The 14,988-nt window shown below is 36.0% G+C and overlaps 1 protein-coding gene across 1 annotated transcript; it reads right to left on the reverse strand.

Annotated features, from left to right (window-relative positions):
• Positions 1-455: 455 nt before the first annotated feature.
• Positions 456-7,574, reverse strand: LOC125654643 (uncharacterized). Its single transcript, XM_048884635.2, has 4 exons — positions 7,555-7,574; positions 6,538-6,553; positions 4,410-6,083; positions 456-4,285 (listed from the first exon to the last, which is right to left on the reverse strand). The coding sequence occupies exons 1-4, from the start codon at positions 7,572-7,574 to the stop codon at positions 2,744-2,746; spliced, it is 3,252 nt and encodes a 1,083-aa protein (XP_048740592.2). The 3' UTR covers positions 456-2,743.
• Between the last annotated feature and the right edge of the window lie 7,414 nt (positions 7,575-14,988).

The following is a 14,988-nucleotide window of genomic DNA, read 5'->3' on the forward strand; positions in this document are numbered from 1 at the left end:
ATTCCTGGCTTTACAATGTATCCCATGCAACTCGGCTCATGCACCCCTGGGTGCATATACTGATTTTATTTTCATAAAAAAACTGTCTTGTATATTGAAAAACTTACAAATTCATTCAACACTATATCAGCAACTCTGGTTCGGGTACTACATCGCTAACATTTTTCCATTCTCCCCTCTCGTCTGACACTATGTACAGTACACGTACTGTGTCACCATGTGTGTGGTTGTGCCTGCTTGTCTGTAATTTTCTTTGTCTGCCACTCACTTGTGAGAATATTGGATGCAGCCTGATCTATAACTACCGGTTTACTTCTAACGAATCGCCCATGTATGTTTCTGGACTGCTTTAGAATAGACTTTAAATGTGAAATCCTACAGTGTGCGTCTTCGAGCTCGAGTTTGTTTACAATCGTAACGTCATTATGAATGTCATAAAATGAGAAAAAAAGTAAAAAATTGTCATGTTTTAATTAATTTTTATTAGTTTATTAACATTACTTTACAAACAAAAACAGATATTAATATTATACTGTGTGCATACAAAAATACATGCATTCCCAGATTTACGACTTTAAAAAGTATGGCGACCCACTCGCGGTAAAATTACCACGAGAGTACATTCTTAAATACATTACCAATTTTAGTAGTACTTATCCAAAGTTCATATCAGTAAATGTGGGAAGAGGTCACATGGCTGGTATATTTATTTTCTTCTTTTCAAATAATAAGCTTAAGGATATGTTCTTTGTCAGAAGAAAGGGGCGAGTGACTTCCACCCCATATAATATACATGTGCTTCGCAATGAAGTATATTTATACCATCAAAAAGTAATACAATCAAAAAGTAAACAATGCGATGTAAACTCTGCATTTATTTATAAACACCCTTCATTGTACGGAAATATCCATAAGCATGCCTGCGGCGAATGATTTTATTTGAAAATTGAATACATTGTATTACAATGTAATTACATACATTATGCCGACACCTTAAACTTACCTTGATTTATTTATGGAATATCTTATCTCTCTACCTTGTATTGCACTCAATTTTCCAAACGTAATATTTGGAAGTTTCCTGTGCATAAGTTTAGATGAAATAACAGTCTTAAAAAATCTATAGGTAAAAATCATAAATCACTATGATAAAAATTTAGTAATTAATTGAATGAACTTCTTTTTTATAAACTTTACTTGCATATTACTAAAGTAGAGATTATTTTATGAAAACAAAACAAATGTCTTCATTGTTCCTTAAATTGGAAGTCCACCAAAGAAAGCCTCCTCCTCTTTATGTACTGCATGGTATGGAGAAGAAAGCACGAGCAGGAACATAGACATTATGAAAGCTGATAAACTACATAGGAGAAGAGTTCACAAACTATTTTATACTTCCACCCCTCAGATCCACTACAACTTTAAGGACAACAATTGGGTCCTCCTGCCCCTACAATATGCACATCTGCAAATTACATTGAAGTATTGTACAAACTATCCAATCTATCAGATAAGCCATATAGGATGATAAATTTTCACAATCAATTTTATATCATCCACCCCTCTAAAGAAAAGTATCAAGTATAATCCGAATTTAAAAACTAGAAATGTAATATGAACATACTATTTTTTGCAAACATTTATGAACAAAAATGTGTTTTGAATATGAAAAAATCCCAACAAAAACTGTAGGCACGTGTCTACTCGAGCCCAACGAAGCTACGTTCCTTAATTAATATTGTTATACTAATAACAATAAAAATGTTACAATGAATTACAAGAATTACAAACATTTCAATACATTGAATACAACATTACCGGGATTAAAATACAACATTACAACAACTACAATGCTGTATTGCATGCACTAGAGTACATCATATCGAGTAGTACACAATTGAGAGAATTACAGCACATCTTTTCAAGTATTACTGCATTGGAATTTTTTATGTACAGAAGAGAGCCTTAAAAAAACCAAAATGCGAAATTGAAAGTATCAGAGGACAGCGTTACAATGTACCACTATAGCAGTTCATATACCAAATCGTGATAGCTGGTACATAAACAGGTAAAGATAACGAGCAATGATAGATAAAAGAAAGGCGAAGATAACGAATTGGGATCAATCTCATAACTCATAAAAGCAATACAAAATAGATAGTTCGGCAAACACGGACCCATGGACACACAAGAGGTGGGATTGGGTGCTTAGGAGGAGTAAGCATCCCCTGTCGTCCGGTCACATCCGCCGTGAGCCCTATATCTTGATCAGGCAAACGGAGTCATCCGTTGTCGAAATCGGTGTGCCAAAAACTATCTAACAATCGGTATGACACAATGATAGGTTGTATAGGCAAACTAGATCGTTATAACGACCATAGCATTTGCGAAATACTGACAAATTGGAGAGTTGGGCAAACAATGACCCCCTGGATTAGGTACTGAAGATGGATAAGCATTCTCTGTCGACCAGTTACACCCCCTGAGCCCTATATCTTGATCAGGAAAAAAGGAGTTATCCGTAGTTAGAATCAGTATCGAGGCACATGTTATCACCAATAAACTACATGGGTATGTAGTAGAACTACACCATGTTTTAATGGTTGATTCCTGATATTGACTCTCATTGTTAGTTTTCCAAATAGTGAGGATGGAGTATGAAGGAAGGTTTACTCTTATTTGAAATTAATTTGGAAACAACGTCCTGTTTGAAAATAATTCAAATCAATTCATTTTTGCATTTTTATCTGTATATTTTGCAACATGAAGAAAACGATTGCCATCTCTTTTGCAACATGGCGAAAACTCTTTTAGTGCAGACAAAAGACGCCATAATGAAAATACCCTGAGACGCATTTAAAACTATAAATACGTATTGCAATACATCCAGTTTAACCCAATGATTCACAAAACCAACCAACCATAGACATCCAGTCAAGCATGACAACTTTACAAGGACTTTACTTCTACTAAATTGGGAGCTTGCTGACTGTAACTGTCTATGTCGTCCAATACGACAGCAAACGATAACGAACAATGCTACATTATTTATCGTCACTAGAAAAGCCGGTGCTGTGAAAGTGATGAAAATCATGAGCGGGTATGATATATAGCACAAATCCAGACCATAACCATATTCTTTTCCGCTTGATGAAACCAAAGAATATACGATGTTAGTTGAAATAAAAAGGAACGGACTTCCAAATGCATAGAAGCAGTACTTCAGCAGTCTCTTTGAACTGTTCATGGTAGTCCCAGTTGTAAAGCGACCAAAGTTTAGAAACATTTGAATTGAACATGCACTCATCCAGGAAAAACTAAGCAACCAAAAGTAGTGAATAAAAAGCCCTATCAGTTTACACGGCAATGGGAAATCATTCTGTGTCATCCCAAATTGGAACGTTAATTGAGCAAACAGCAGTGAAGCCGACAGAAACATATTACTTTTGCCTGGCAAGGTTCGTAGTTCTGGACACAGGAAGTAAATTACGAGCGTTATTATGAGACACAGAGCTGATAGACACATCAACACTAGAGACAACACCCCTTCCGGTGTGTATTTGTACATCCAAATATCTTTTCTCGCTGTTTTCCTGAAATTCCTATCTAATATTGCAAAATAGTCGTCCATGCATACCTGCATCGAATTTCCCTGGTGATAGACTAACGAATCAAAACATACGTTGAAGTGCGTCAGGCACAGCTTGTACTTATCGTTGAAAAATACCTCACTTTTGTTGAGAATAAACATTGGACAAAATATTGTTTTCGAAAAAGTGCATGTAAAATATTCGAATCTTCCGTGAATGCTATATTTGGTTTCCTTTACCCTTGTAAACCCCGGATGATTCAAATAATCAGATGCAGATTGAAAATGGAAGTAACAGTGAAAGGAGGGCGTGACCATTGTTTCTTTTATCATGTTTTCTTCTGATAAGTTTCGACCATGGAAAACCGAAATTAATGTTGAAATATAGTCTTTGAGATCCACTTTAGAAGATACAACAGTGACAACATTTGCACGATATAGCATTGAACTATTCTCATGTTGGTAAATGGTAATACTTTTCACTTCCGCTAATTTAGGCAATGAGAAATGCTTTATAAACAAAATATTTAACCACACAATAAAACGGTCAAAAATATGATTGCTAGTTGCATGTTCTCTATGCAGTTTGATTACAAGAATGGCTGTGATCTTCATAAAGGTTTTGGTATTTACGAATTGACAGTCACCATTCCTGAACACGAAATGTTTGAAGCACATTACTTCCCTTGATGAGTTCTGAAAAGAAATCGCTGTCATCAGCTGTTTATATTTTTACACGTGATATGGTATTTATGATATCGTATGCACATACAATAAATGAACTCAACGCTTATCATGTATGTATCTAAATATACAATACCTTATATTCATCAAATACTTTGTACTTTATGCCTAGTTCTCTCGTTTTAATCGTGGAATTTGTGGTTACTGTCGTTGATGGATTCCGTTTAATTGAAGTCGGAAATGGCGTTACTCTCGGTGATGGAGTCTGTTTATTTGATGTTGAATCTAACGTTACTCTCAGTGAAAGAGTCCGTTTACTTAATAATGAGTTTATTCTTGGTGATATAGTTTGTGTTCTTGATGGGGAATTTTGTGAACTTGGTAATGATGCAAGACGTGTAATGAATAATGGTATTGATGATGGATAAGACATGACTATTGAAAGTGATGTATACATTGTTGATAATGGTGGTTTGGTGACATTTTGTAGTATCAATGGATAAGATGGTCGTGTTGGAAATGATATATACGGTATATTTTTTAATGAGACTGATGTAGTCGGTGATGAGTATGGTGTACTTAGTGGTGAATTAGTTGATAATGATGAACTTGGAAGTGTAGGTGTTGGTGATGGATACGGTGTAGTTGATGGGAGTGGGTATAGTGATGTTGATGACCGTTTATACGGTGTAAAATATTCTGTCCTCACTGGCCGTTCTGATATATTGTCAAGTACTACAGGCTTTTTCTTATGGCAATCAGAATAACCAAACAGAGAACCCGGTGGTAGAGGACAACGTAGCATATTTGGGTATGATGTAGTTGGTGGTGGTGTAGTTTTTGATGGTACGTATTGTGTATTTGATGGTGATGGGTATTGTGTAGTGGTTCGTGGTGGATATGGTGTAGATGATGGTAATGTACTTTGTGATGACGATAGGTATGGTGTTCTTTGTGACGGCAGTGGATTCGGTGTTTCTTGTGGCGACAGTGGATTCGGTATTCGTTGTGGTGGCAGTGGTTTCCGTGTTCTTTGTGGCGACAGTGGATTCGGTGTTCTTTGTGGTGGCAGTGGATTCGGTGTTCTTTGTGGTGGCAGTGGATACGGTGTGAAATATTCTGTCCTCACTGGTCGTTCTGGTATATTGTTAGGTGTTACAACCACTTTGTTACGACAATCAGAATCACCAAACAAAGAACCAATTGATTGAGGGCAAAAGGATGGCTGTGGTCCCCAAGTACTTCGTGGTGGTGGTGGTGTAATTTCTGGAGGAATCATCAGTGGTTTTGGAGTCAATGTTCTTCCTACTGCTGATAAAAAGGGAAGGACTTGTACAGGTAATGATGCAGGGGGATTTTGTGATGTGTTTGATAAGGATTGGCTTCGAAGACTTACGACGGCAGGAGGAAGTGGTTGTAGTCCCCAAGTACTTGTCAATGGCGGTGGCGTAATTTCTGGAGTCACTGTACGTCTTATTGAGGATGAATAAGGAAGGATTTGACCAGGTGATGACAGATATGGTGTAACAGAAGTTGGTGACTGTGATGTGCTTGTAAAGGGATGTCTTAGAAGACTTGTCGTTGCAGGAGGAGATGGCGGTGTTCGTAAAGAAGGCCGTTTTTGTGTTGGAGTATCAAACTGTGTTGCTATCCTATCTATGTCTTCTTGATGTGGATCAAATGTTGTTAGATCCGCCAACAATGAGGCAGTTGGTTTGTGTGATATTTGTGTCTGGTTGAGGGGTGTCACTGTTTCTGTTTCAGACGTTGATTGGTATTTTGAATGACTAACTCTGAGGTTTTCATTTTCCTTCAAAATAAGAAAGAGGAATTCAATAACATGAACAACTACGTCATATTACAGAATGCTACAGCCCAACTATCTATTTTGTATTGCTTATGGGAGTTATGAAATTGATCACTGTTCGTTATATTCACATTTCATGTATATTATATTGCATCACATGTATCTCATATAGATAAGACATGAAGTTGAGTTAACTTTGAAAATTTTCCCTGAGACCATTGTCAGCAAAGGCGGAACCAAGATTAATATCAAATGCTTTCCAAGAGATGGAAATACTGCAATTGTTATATCATGAAAGGTGACAATAACGAACAGTGATCAATCTTATAACTGCTATAAGCAATACAAAAAAGATAGTTGGGCAAACACGGACCCCTGGACACACCAGAGGTAGGACCACGTGCCTATGGGGAGTAAGCATCCCCTGCATATATATCAACAAAGCACAAATACTCACCTGAATTGATTTTCGTCTAGAATGAAATAATCATATAACATAAAGAAATTAAACCAAAGTTTGCATGTTACTTCGAAATGTATATACTAACGTAAGTAACTTTCTACCATAGTTACATATCTGTTCCAATATACCAGTGAGCCTGCCTATTAGCGTGTGCTTCCTTTGATTAACGCTTTCAATCAAGATAGTTGGAATGAAAAGGAACGGACTTCCAAATGCATAGAAGCAGTACGTCAGTAGCCTCTTTGAACTGTCCATGGCAGTCCCAGTTGTTTAAACGCTTTCAATCAAGATGTCGCCATGACGCACTGCAGATCCCATCTTTGAATACGTACGACTAACCGTCTGCGCATCAATTCAATGCATACAATGTATGAATTCATTGTCAGGTAATGTTTCCTGTTGATAGATAATATCACTTTGGGGGATATGCCTTTTACTACTTTGGAGAAATTATGGCCATTCAATCGTTTCTTGGCCAATCAGATTCGAGTATTTTATATGAAAGTATACAACCTCGGTCAAACCAAACAATACCTGACTAAGTCCGTGTAGTCACGAGGAGACCGAATCAAAAGTCAATAACGGCTTATCAAATAATCAAGATGTCTACAACAGTTTTCACGATATAATGTTTACTCTTTCAACAAATACAAAATGTGCATTATAACGAAGCGACGATATATTCCATATGACTTTCTCCTCATTTACTCTTCAGCAGCTGAAAAATGATAAGGAATACCCAAAGAGCTCTGGAAAAATGTCGCCGTCACTGCAGTATTTCAAATGCCGAGGAAATCGATGAACTGTTTGGAAAGTACCAAAACATTTTTAATAACCAGACAAGTTTTCCCATACTATCGTTCATTTATTGTTGATAATAGCTTAGTTTGAAAGACAAAACATCGAAACTAAATGTGACGTCACAATGAACTGTGTACGTCGACTGTGTTATATGACCCCTTCAATGACTATTAGATATATTCTCATTTTGTTCAACTCTTTTACGCTTACCTGAACCTTCTGTCTGTCATTTTACTTGTTACAAAGGAGACAACTGTAGCGATTATACGCTTTAATATGAGCAATCGGATTGGTAGATAAAAATATCAGCAATACTATAATAGTTCAAGAGGGGTATCCTGAATAAACCTCCCAAGTTATTACTGAGGTGAACCCAATCTGAGGTACGTACCAATTAGAGTTCGTGGTAAATCAGGGCTAGAGCGTTCGCTTCGCAACTGGGAGGTCGTGAGTTCCAGCCTCGGTCGTGCCATGACCGCGTCAAACATATGATATTAACAATACGTAGTGATTGCTCCTTCGCCAAACCCTCGGCATCCAGATGTGAGAAAATACGGGTCTTTGGTATATGACCTTAAAAACGGTGGTCCCGTGTCGCGGCAGGCGTTGGTACGTTAAAGAACCCTGCCTGCTATGACCCTACAGAGCGCTAAGCATAGGTCTAGATTTGCTGTATCTACAGCTGGTGACGACTCAATATGAGTGAAAAGTTTTCGACGGGACTTAACACAAACAATCAATTAATCAATCAATCAATCAATCAAATTCCTGATTATCTGATAATATATTTTATTATACTTTCATGTAAAATACTCGAATCTGATTGGGCAAGACGCATTTGAAAAACACATTGTTACCCCCTGAGAACAGAAAGCATGCGCTCAAGGTGATAATATCCAGCAACGGATAACAATACTTGACAACGGATGATCAAATGCGTAAAATGTATGCGCATACGGTTCGCCGTAGATTGTTAGACAACGTCGTTTGAGCGTTTGCAATAAATGCGAATAGCCGCATCGATATACGAAATATCGCATGACGGTGATTGATCAAATGTCAACAGACGTAAGTTTTTCTGCTTTGCTGTTTATATAACATTCAGTATGATAAAACAAAGATTGCATGTAGTTGGTGTTAACATGGGAAATTTTCAGCCCTCGAGATATCATTGTCAACCTCAGCTACACCTCGGTTGATAATGGTTTTCTTGGCGTGAAAAATTTCAATGTTACCCTCAATTACATGCACATGCAATATTTATATAACATTACCGTTGTAAGTAGACCGTTTGTCGATACAATGAGAGGAGCTACCACTGCCAGCCAGACTAGGTTAATTTTTTCTGTACAGGTGTTTTCGATATCTTTGACTAGTAACATCTGCAAGGTAAGCAAAATATATTTTCACATTTTAGAGTAACCTTTAACATTCAATAGAGAGGTATTTCCTAATATGGATACTAGTATGGAAAGGTACGCTTCTACATTTATAGTGTGAGAAAACGATTAAACGTACAAACGGTCGACAAAGATTGCTAGTATATCCAGGGGTCCGTGTTTGCCCAACTCTTTATTTTGTATTGCTTATAGAAGTTATGAGATTGATCACTGGTCGTTATCTTCACCTTTCATACTACAGAAACCAATACAACGATGGGTCATTTTATAACAAAAAAGAAAAAATTATAACAGAAAAGATTAGAAATGAAATGCAAATTCTCTTGAATACGGAATGAATGACTGAAATGATATCCATTTTATTGCTAAGAGATAATGGATTGTTAATTCTAAAATAATGATAAAATATTCATATGTACAGTTGAATCCATTGTTTGAGCACTAAATATTTAATTACTGTGGTTACATGAAATACTGCATGAATACTTAATTCATTAGGCGGAAAACAAAATGGCAAATATGAAATTAAAAGTGTTTTGTCGTTTATTTGGAAACAAGTAATATTTACACAACTTTAAAACCAATGAAGATTTTGTTTATGTCCTTTCGATAATTTTCCACTCATATTGTGACGTCATTAGCTACGTGAAGGACCACAAATTTAGACCTACATTTATGCTTAGTGCTCAAGGCCAAAATAGTTATGTTTCTTTTAACGTGCCAACATTTGCTGCGACACGGGACTTCCATTCATACAATGTATCATATCCGTGAGACCCGTGATTCTCACTTTTGAATAACGAGCGGTTAGTTAAGAAGCATCACTACCTATGTCAAGATTTATAACACTACGTCAAAAGATGGTGATTAAAATATTAGTAAAATAATCTGTATCAATTGCGTTGATGAAGTATATCTGCGCAGCTCCGTGGCTATGGAATCGGGTTACTGACATGCAGATCCCGAGATCAAATCCGCCGGTGTTGTTTATGTTATTTATTCAAATAAAGTTTTAAAAATCAAGCATGATACATTTTTTTCCTTTTTTGATTTTATGTATATATTCATATTAAGGATTATCTCCCTCATGCATAGCTCTTTTCCTTAGACGAATTTGACTCCACCTTTTGGTACTATGATTTCCCCTAAAATAGCTCTTAAAAGTTTATTGTTATTTTGGATTTCAAAAATGTCGGTTTAGCTTCACTGAAGAGACATTATTTGCACATCTGGTGCATCAAAATTGGTACCGTATCAGTTTTACATATCTTTCAGGATTAAATCATTTAATGCTACTTTGATGAACTCTTTCAAGGTGTAGCTAGCCACCTTCTTTGACGCAACTATGGCACGAGCGGGGATCTAACTCACAAACTTCTAGTCACGAAGCAAATGGTCTACGCTGAGCTATCGCAAACGATTACCAATAAATTACTAGTAAACTGAATTAAGAAAAAAAAACATGGAAAATTATTTTGTTGTACTCAGAAGAAATACAGAATACGAGTGATAGCGAATGCACGTGCTTGCGCTAATTTTAAATTGATGTGGGTGTTGATGATGTCCAAACCTACAGTTTCTCATCATACAACATGTTTTTGTCTTTCAGAATTTATAGACATAAACTGTACAAAATGATATAGAAATTTAAATTTCAATCAAGCAGATACGTCCTTGTTTGATAATATAAAAACACCATACATGTAGATGTCATATTTTTCAACTTTATCTTTTCTTAAAAATACGAAGGAACGCGATCTTTTCATTATTGCACTATCACATTTGTAATAATAATGTTACTTAACCCATCATAAATTTCTCTGTAAATAGTTTTGAAGGGAGTAATGGATTTGACAATATTGATTTTGTAAGAACTACACAACGTGTGAAAGTGGAGACAAAAGTAAACAGTAAATAGGCCTCCGTTCTTATCTAGGACAATTCTATCAAATCATACTGTTAAGGGGAAATATTAGTTTGGGTTTTATTTTAGCTATATTCGCGATTATATTAACGATCGCTAAAATAAAACCATCGCAAAGTGTTGTTCAAAGTATGTGGGGATATGGGTTCATCTAAAGAAAGTTTATACGCAAAATTTAAGCCATCGTGACACTTTAGCTCCGCGCGAAATTAAAGTCCTTTACAGTAGTCGTAACATTCCATATGAAAAGCCATGGTCTGAATGTATGCATTTTTTAGCAAATGCATTAATTATTTAGACTCCATTTAAACTTTTTGCTCCCGCGAACATCAATTACTAGGTTAAATGGTATCAATGAAGAAATATAACCGCCTTTAATCGGCATTGAAAAGACGAGTGTACATAATTTTTAGAAGCATCTAAAGGCCTTATGCGAGGAAAACATTGAATATGATTAAAGGGCATTATTTTTTTATTGCCTATTACTACTAGATTTGAGGTTGAGATTCATAGCTTTTCCTGAAGACCGGTTTAACTGCATATTTTAATTTCTACAAAATGTAATGTCTCCAGCCATCAGTTATTGACTTTAAATTCTAATCATTCAAAATTAATGAATTATTTTTACGTAGACTATGTTGACACTCTTTCAGTATTCATAGTCAAAAGGTGAAGATAACGAACAGTGATCCAATTCCCGTGGAGGATCCGGGTTAGAAGAGGTCCTCAGTAACATTTGCTTGTCATAAGAGGCGACTAAATGGGGCGGTTTTTCGGATGATACCGCAAAATGCAAGGCCTCCTGTCACAGTAGGTGTGACACGATAAAGATCCCTCCCTGCTGAAAGACTGTGAGCTGAGCGTCGAACAATATGCCTAAATTTTGCAGCTCTTCACCGGAAATAATGGCGTCTCCATATGAATAAAATCATAGATGACCATTATACTTTTATATTTTTAAATTATAAATAACGAACAGTAATCATATGATAGCTCCTATAAGTAATACCAAATAGAGAGTTGAGCAAATACGGACCCCTGAACACACCAGAGATATGATGCACAAATCGACTTACCATGTTTGTGATATGAACATCTGTAGTGGCCGATTATGTTCCATGCCTTTGATATTTAACGCATTCACATTTCCTAATTATGGAAACAACTTCGAATTCCATTGGTTAATGATGTCTATGACTCCTTAGAACTACGTAGCTCTGTCTCTCTGCAGAAGATGAATAATACACATCTCTATCCTTGTGTCGTTTGAATTATTTACCAGTTCACAAACAAAAACTATCGAACATCAGTCGTATTTCCTTATTTGAAAACGTTTTAATTCTGCAAAGCCGTAGTTTTCTAGTTGTTTTTCCCCCTGTGAATTATATACATTTTTGATATCGTGTACTTTGCAGTATTTCCACAATGGTTGTACAAATGACTTGGATGATAGCTGCTTCTGTTTTGAAGGAAGTAGGGTCAAATGGAGTCACATGTGACGTCATCAACAAGAAATAGATTTGGGAGAGTTTCCTGAAACTTAGTCTTCTGGAGTTGTTCTACCGATTTACATAAAGGGAATGTGAATTACACAAGTAACTACAGGGGGATAACTCTGATAAGCAATTTAGCTAAGATTTTCACTACAGTTTTAAATAATAGACTGATGGAATGGTCTTTCAGAAAATGATATTCTATCTGACGCACAATTTGGTTTTAAACCAGGGTTTGGCACAACTGATGCTAGTTTTGCTTTCCATTACCTTAACAAGGGACAGAAATTATATTGTTGTTTTGTAGATTACGAAAAGGCATTTGATAGAGTTAATAGGAACAAACTGTTCTACAAAATAGCCATCATACGCAGAACAAGCTCGTGCGTATCAAGTCGGTTGAGAGATATAAACACCATATGCAGGTGATAATGGAGTATTGCTACATAAATATGGGAAGTTGACGATGGAGAAGTTGAAATCATCCCGTTTGTCATAAAGTTGTATAGTTAGTTTGCCGTTAATATTTATTTCCAATAAAATATCTTGGTAGGTTGCCGTTGATATCTATTTCCAATAAAATACTGTTAGTTTGCCGTTAATATATATTTCCAATAAAATATCTTTTTGAATATACAAAGTTAAAAGTATTTGATACTGATGTTGCATGTGTTTTCAATTATGGATTCACACTCGTTTTTTGTAATGTATGGGTATCTAAGGTGAAATATATGTTATGCTCTCTTGGTTTCAACAATGTCAGGTATTCATAAAGTGTTAACATTCCAAAAACTTTTTGCGATGGCAAAACAAAGACTGACACAAATATTCACCCAAGAAAGAACCTCTTTCTTTGAAAACGCTTCTAATGTTTTATCTACAAGTACTTATCGGATACATTCGATATACAGTATTACCTTAGAAAATGCATCCCGGAAAACCTTATTCACTATCTTTCGAAATATAGGATTCTTCACATAAACTGGCTATAGAGCAAGGCCGTTACAGTCAACCAGAACGTGTTCAACGTATATGCAAATTATGTGATCTTAACAGAGTCGAGGATGAATATCAATTTATTTTGGAATGTCCACAATATAGTCATTGGCGTACAATGTATATGTAACATATATACATTGAAAATATTATAGGACAAGGTCATCTACCTTTAAGCTTGTTCAGTTACTTAGCCTTAGAAACAGAAAACAACTTTACAATCTTGGTATCTTTCTTTAAAAGCTGCCGCCCATAGAAAATAATGTATGCTCATAGCGCATATGATAAATTGCATATCATGATATAATGTGTGTTCAATGTATATGTACATATGCTTATGTTCGTAAACTTATGATATAATGTGTGTTGTGTAACCATTGTACTTCCAGTGTTATTATATGTGCAAGGTGAAGATAACGAACAGTGATCAATCTCATAACTCCTACAAGCAATACAAAATAGAGAGTTGGGCAAACACGGACCCCTGGCCACACCAGAGGTGGGATCAGGTGCCTAGGAGGAGTAAGCATCCCCTGTTGTATATTGATGTGAGGAGGAGTAAGCATCCCCTGTTGTATATTGATGTAATAGATGCGTGTCATTACCTTTACTACATGTATGTGGTGTACTTAATTCATGCCTGTACACCGTATGGTTTTGTGCTAATAAACTTAACTGAACTGTTTATTGTGACGTTTGTCAGTTCATTATAAAGATTACGTAACACTTGTTTTGCTGTAATCCTATTCATGTGAGTCGTTAAAAAACCGAAAGGTCTGAAAACTTCATTTTAGCATAAATACAGTAAAATTTTGTGGTATTAAGCACTACGTCGGAATCATAAATCATTCTACATGTACATGTATATAAGATTTGGGGATTTCGGATTGAACAGCCGGTTTGTGACAGTTTACATAATCGTGTTTGAATCCTTCCGCCACAAAATTTAGCCCATGCCAAACCCTTTCAATATTTGAATTGACACAATTTTTTTTTTCAATTGGATAGGTTACGTAATATATGTGTAATATTTTTTCACCAATGGGATCATTATTGAACCAGGAAATACTTAGTTAAAGCATCTGCACAGTTGTATTCAAAAGCTCAGGAGCTAACTTCCTTAACACGCGGTCAGTTCTGTCGCATCTTCATGCACACATCCTGCCTTTATGGATGTGTTACCAACATATATTATTCTATTAGTTATAATTGTAGTATTATAACTGGGGTCATGTGACATGAGGTCAGCGTAGGGTAAAGGGTGGGATCCACGAGGGATCATATGATACGACTCACGATGCCTGTAGAATGTCCAGGATTTCAGCCCAGGAAAGGAACATTAGTGGATCATCAATGTACTAGTATGGCCGTCAACCCATGAACTTGGAAGAAGTTCATCGAGGGATGATGGGAAGATAACTGGACGAAAATTTCGATCATCCATAGTGCAAACCTTGAAAACTGAAATGTTCACACATTAAGATTTTAGACAAAAAACTAAAATATGATATACCAGTGTTATGTGTCTATTTTAAAGTTTACCTTTGCTTTGTTGAAAATAAATATGTTCTGTGTTTGAAATTAAATTGAATAAAAAGTGAGTTCATGATTGAGTATACATACATGTATAGAACTCACGGCGGATATGACCGATCGACAGGGAATGCTTACTCCTCCTAGACACCCGATCCCACATGTGGTATATTCAGGTGTCCGTGTCTGCCCAACTCTCTATTGTGTATTCCTCATTAGTTATGAGATCGATCATTCTTCATTATCTTCACCTTTCATGTGGATTAGTAAATGTAAATATTTTTTCGTTATTTGTTTT

Source organism: Ostrea edulis, chromosome 7, assembly GCF_947568905.1.
Source record: "Ostrea edulis chromosome 7, xbOstEdul1.1, whole genome shotgun sequence".
Lineage (NCBI taxonomy): Eukaryota > Metazoa > Mollusca > Bivalvia > Ostreida > Ostreidae > Ostrea > Ostrea edulis.

Excerpts from the sequence above, each read along its gene's own strand:
- LOC125654643 (XM_048884635.2), bottom strand. The coding sequence starts at position 7,574 with ATGACAGACAGAAGGTTCAG. Across the intron at positions 4,286-4,409 it reads AAGTATTTGATGAATATAAG|AACTCATCAAGGGAAGTAAT; the intron begins GTATTGTATATT and ends ATTTCTTTTCAG.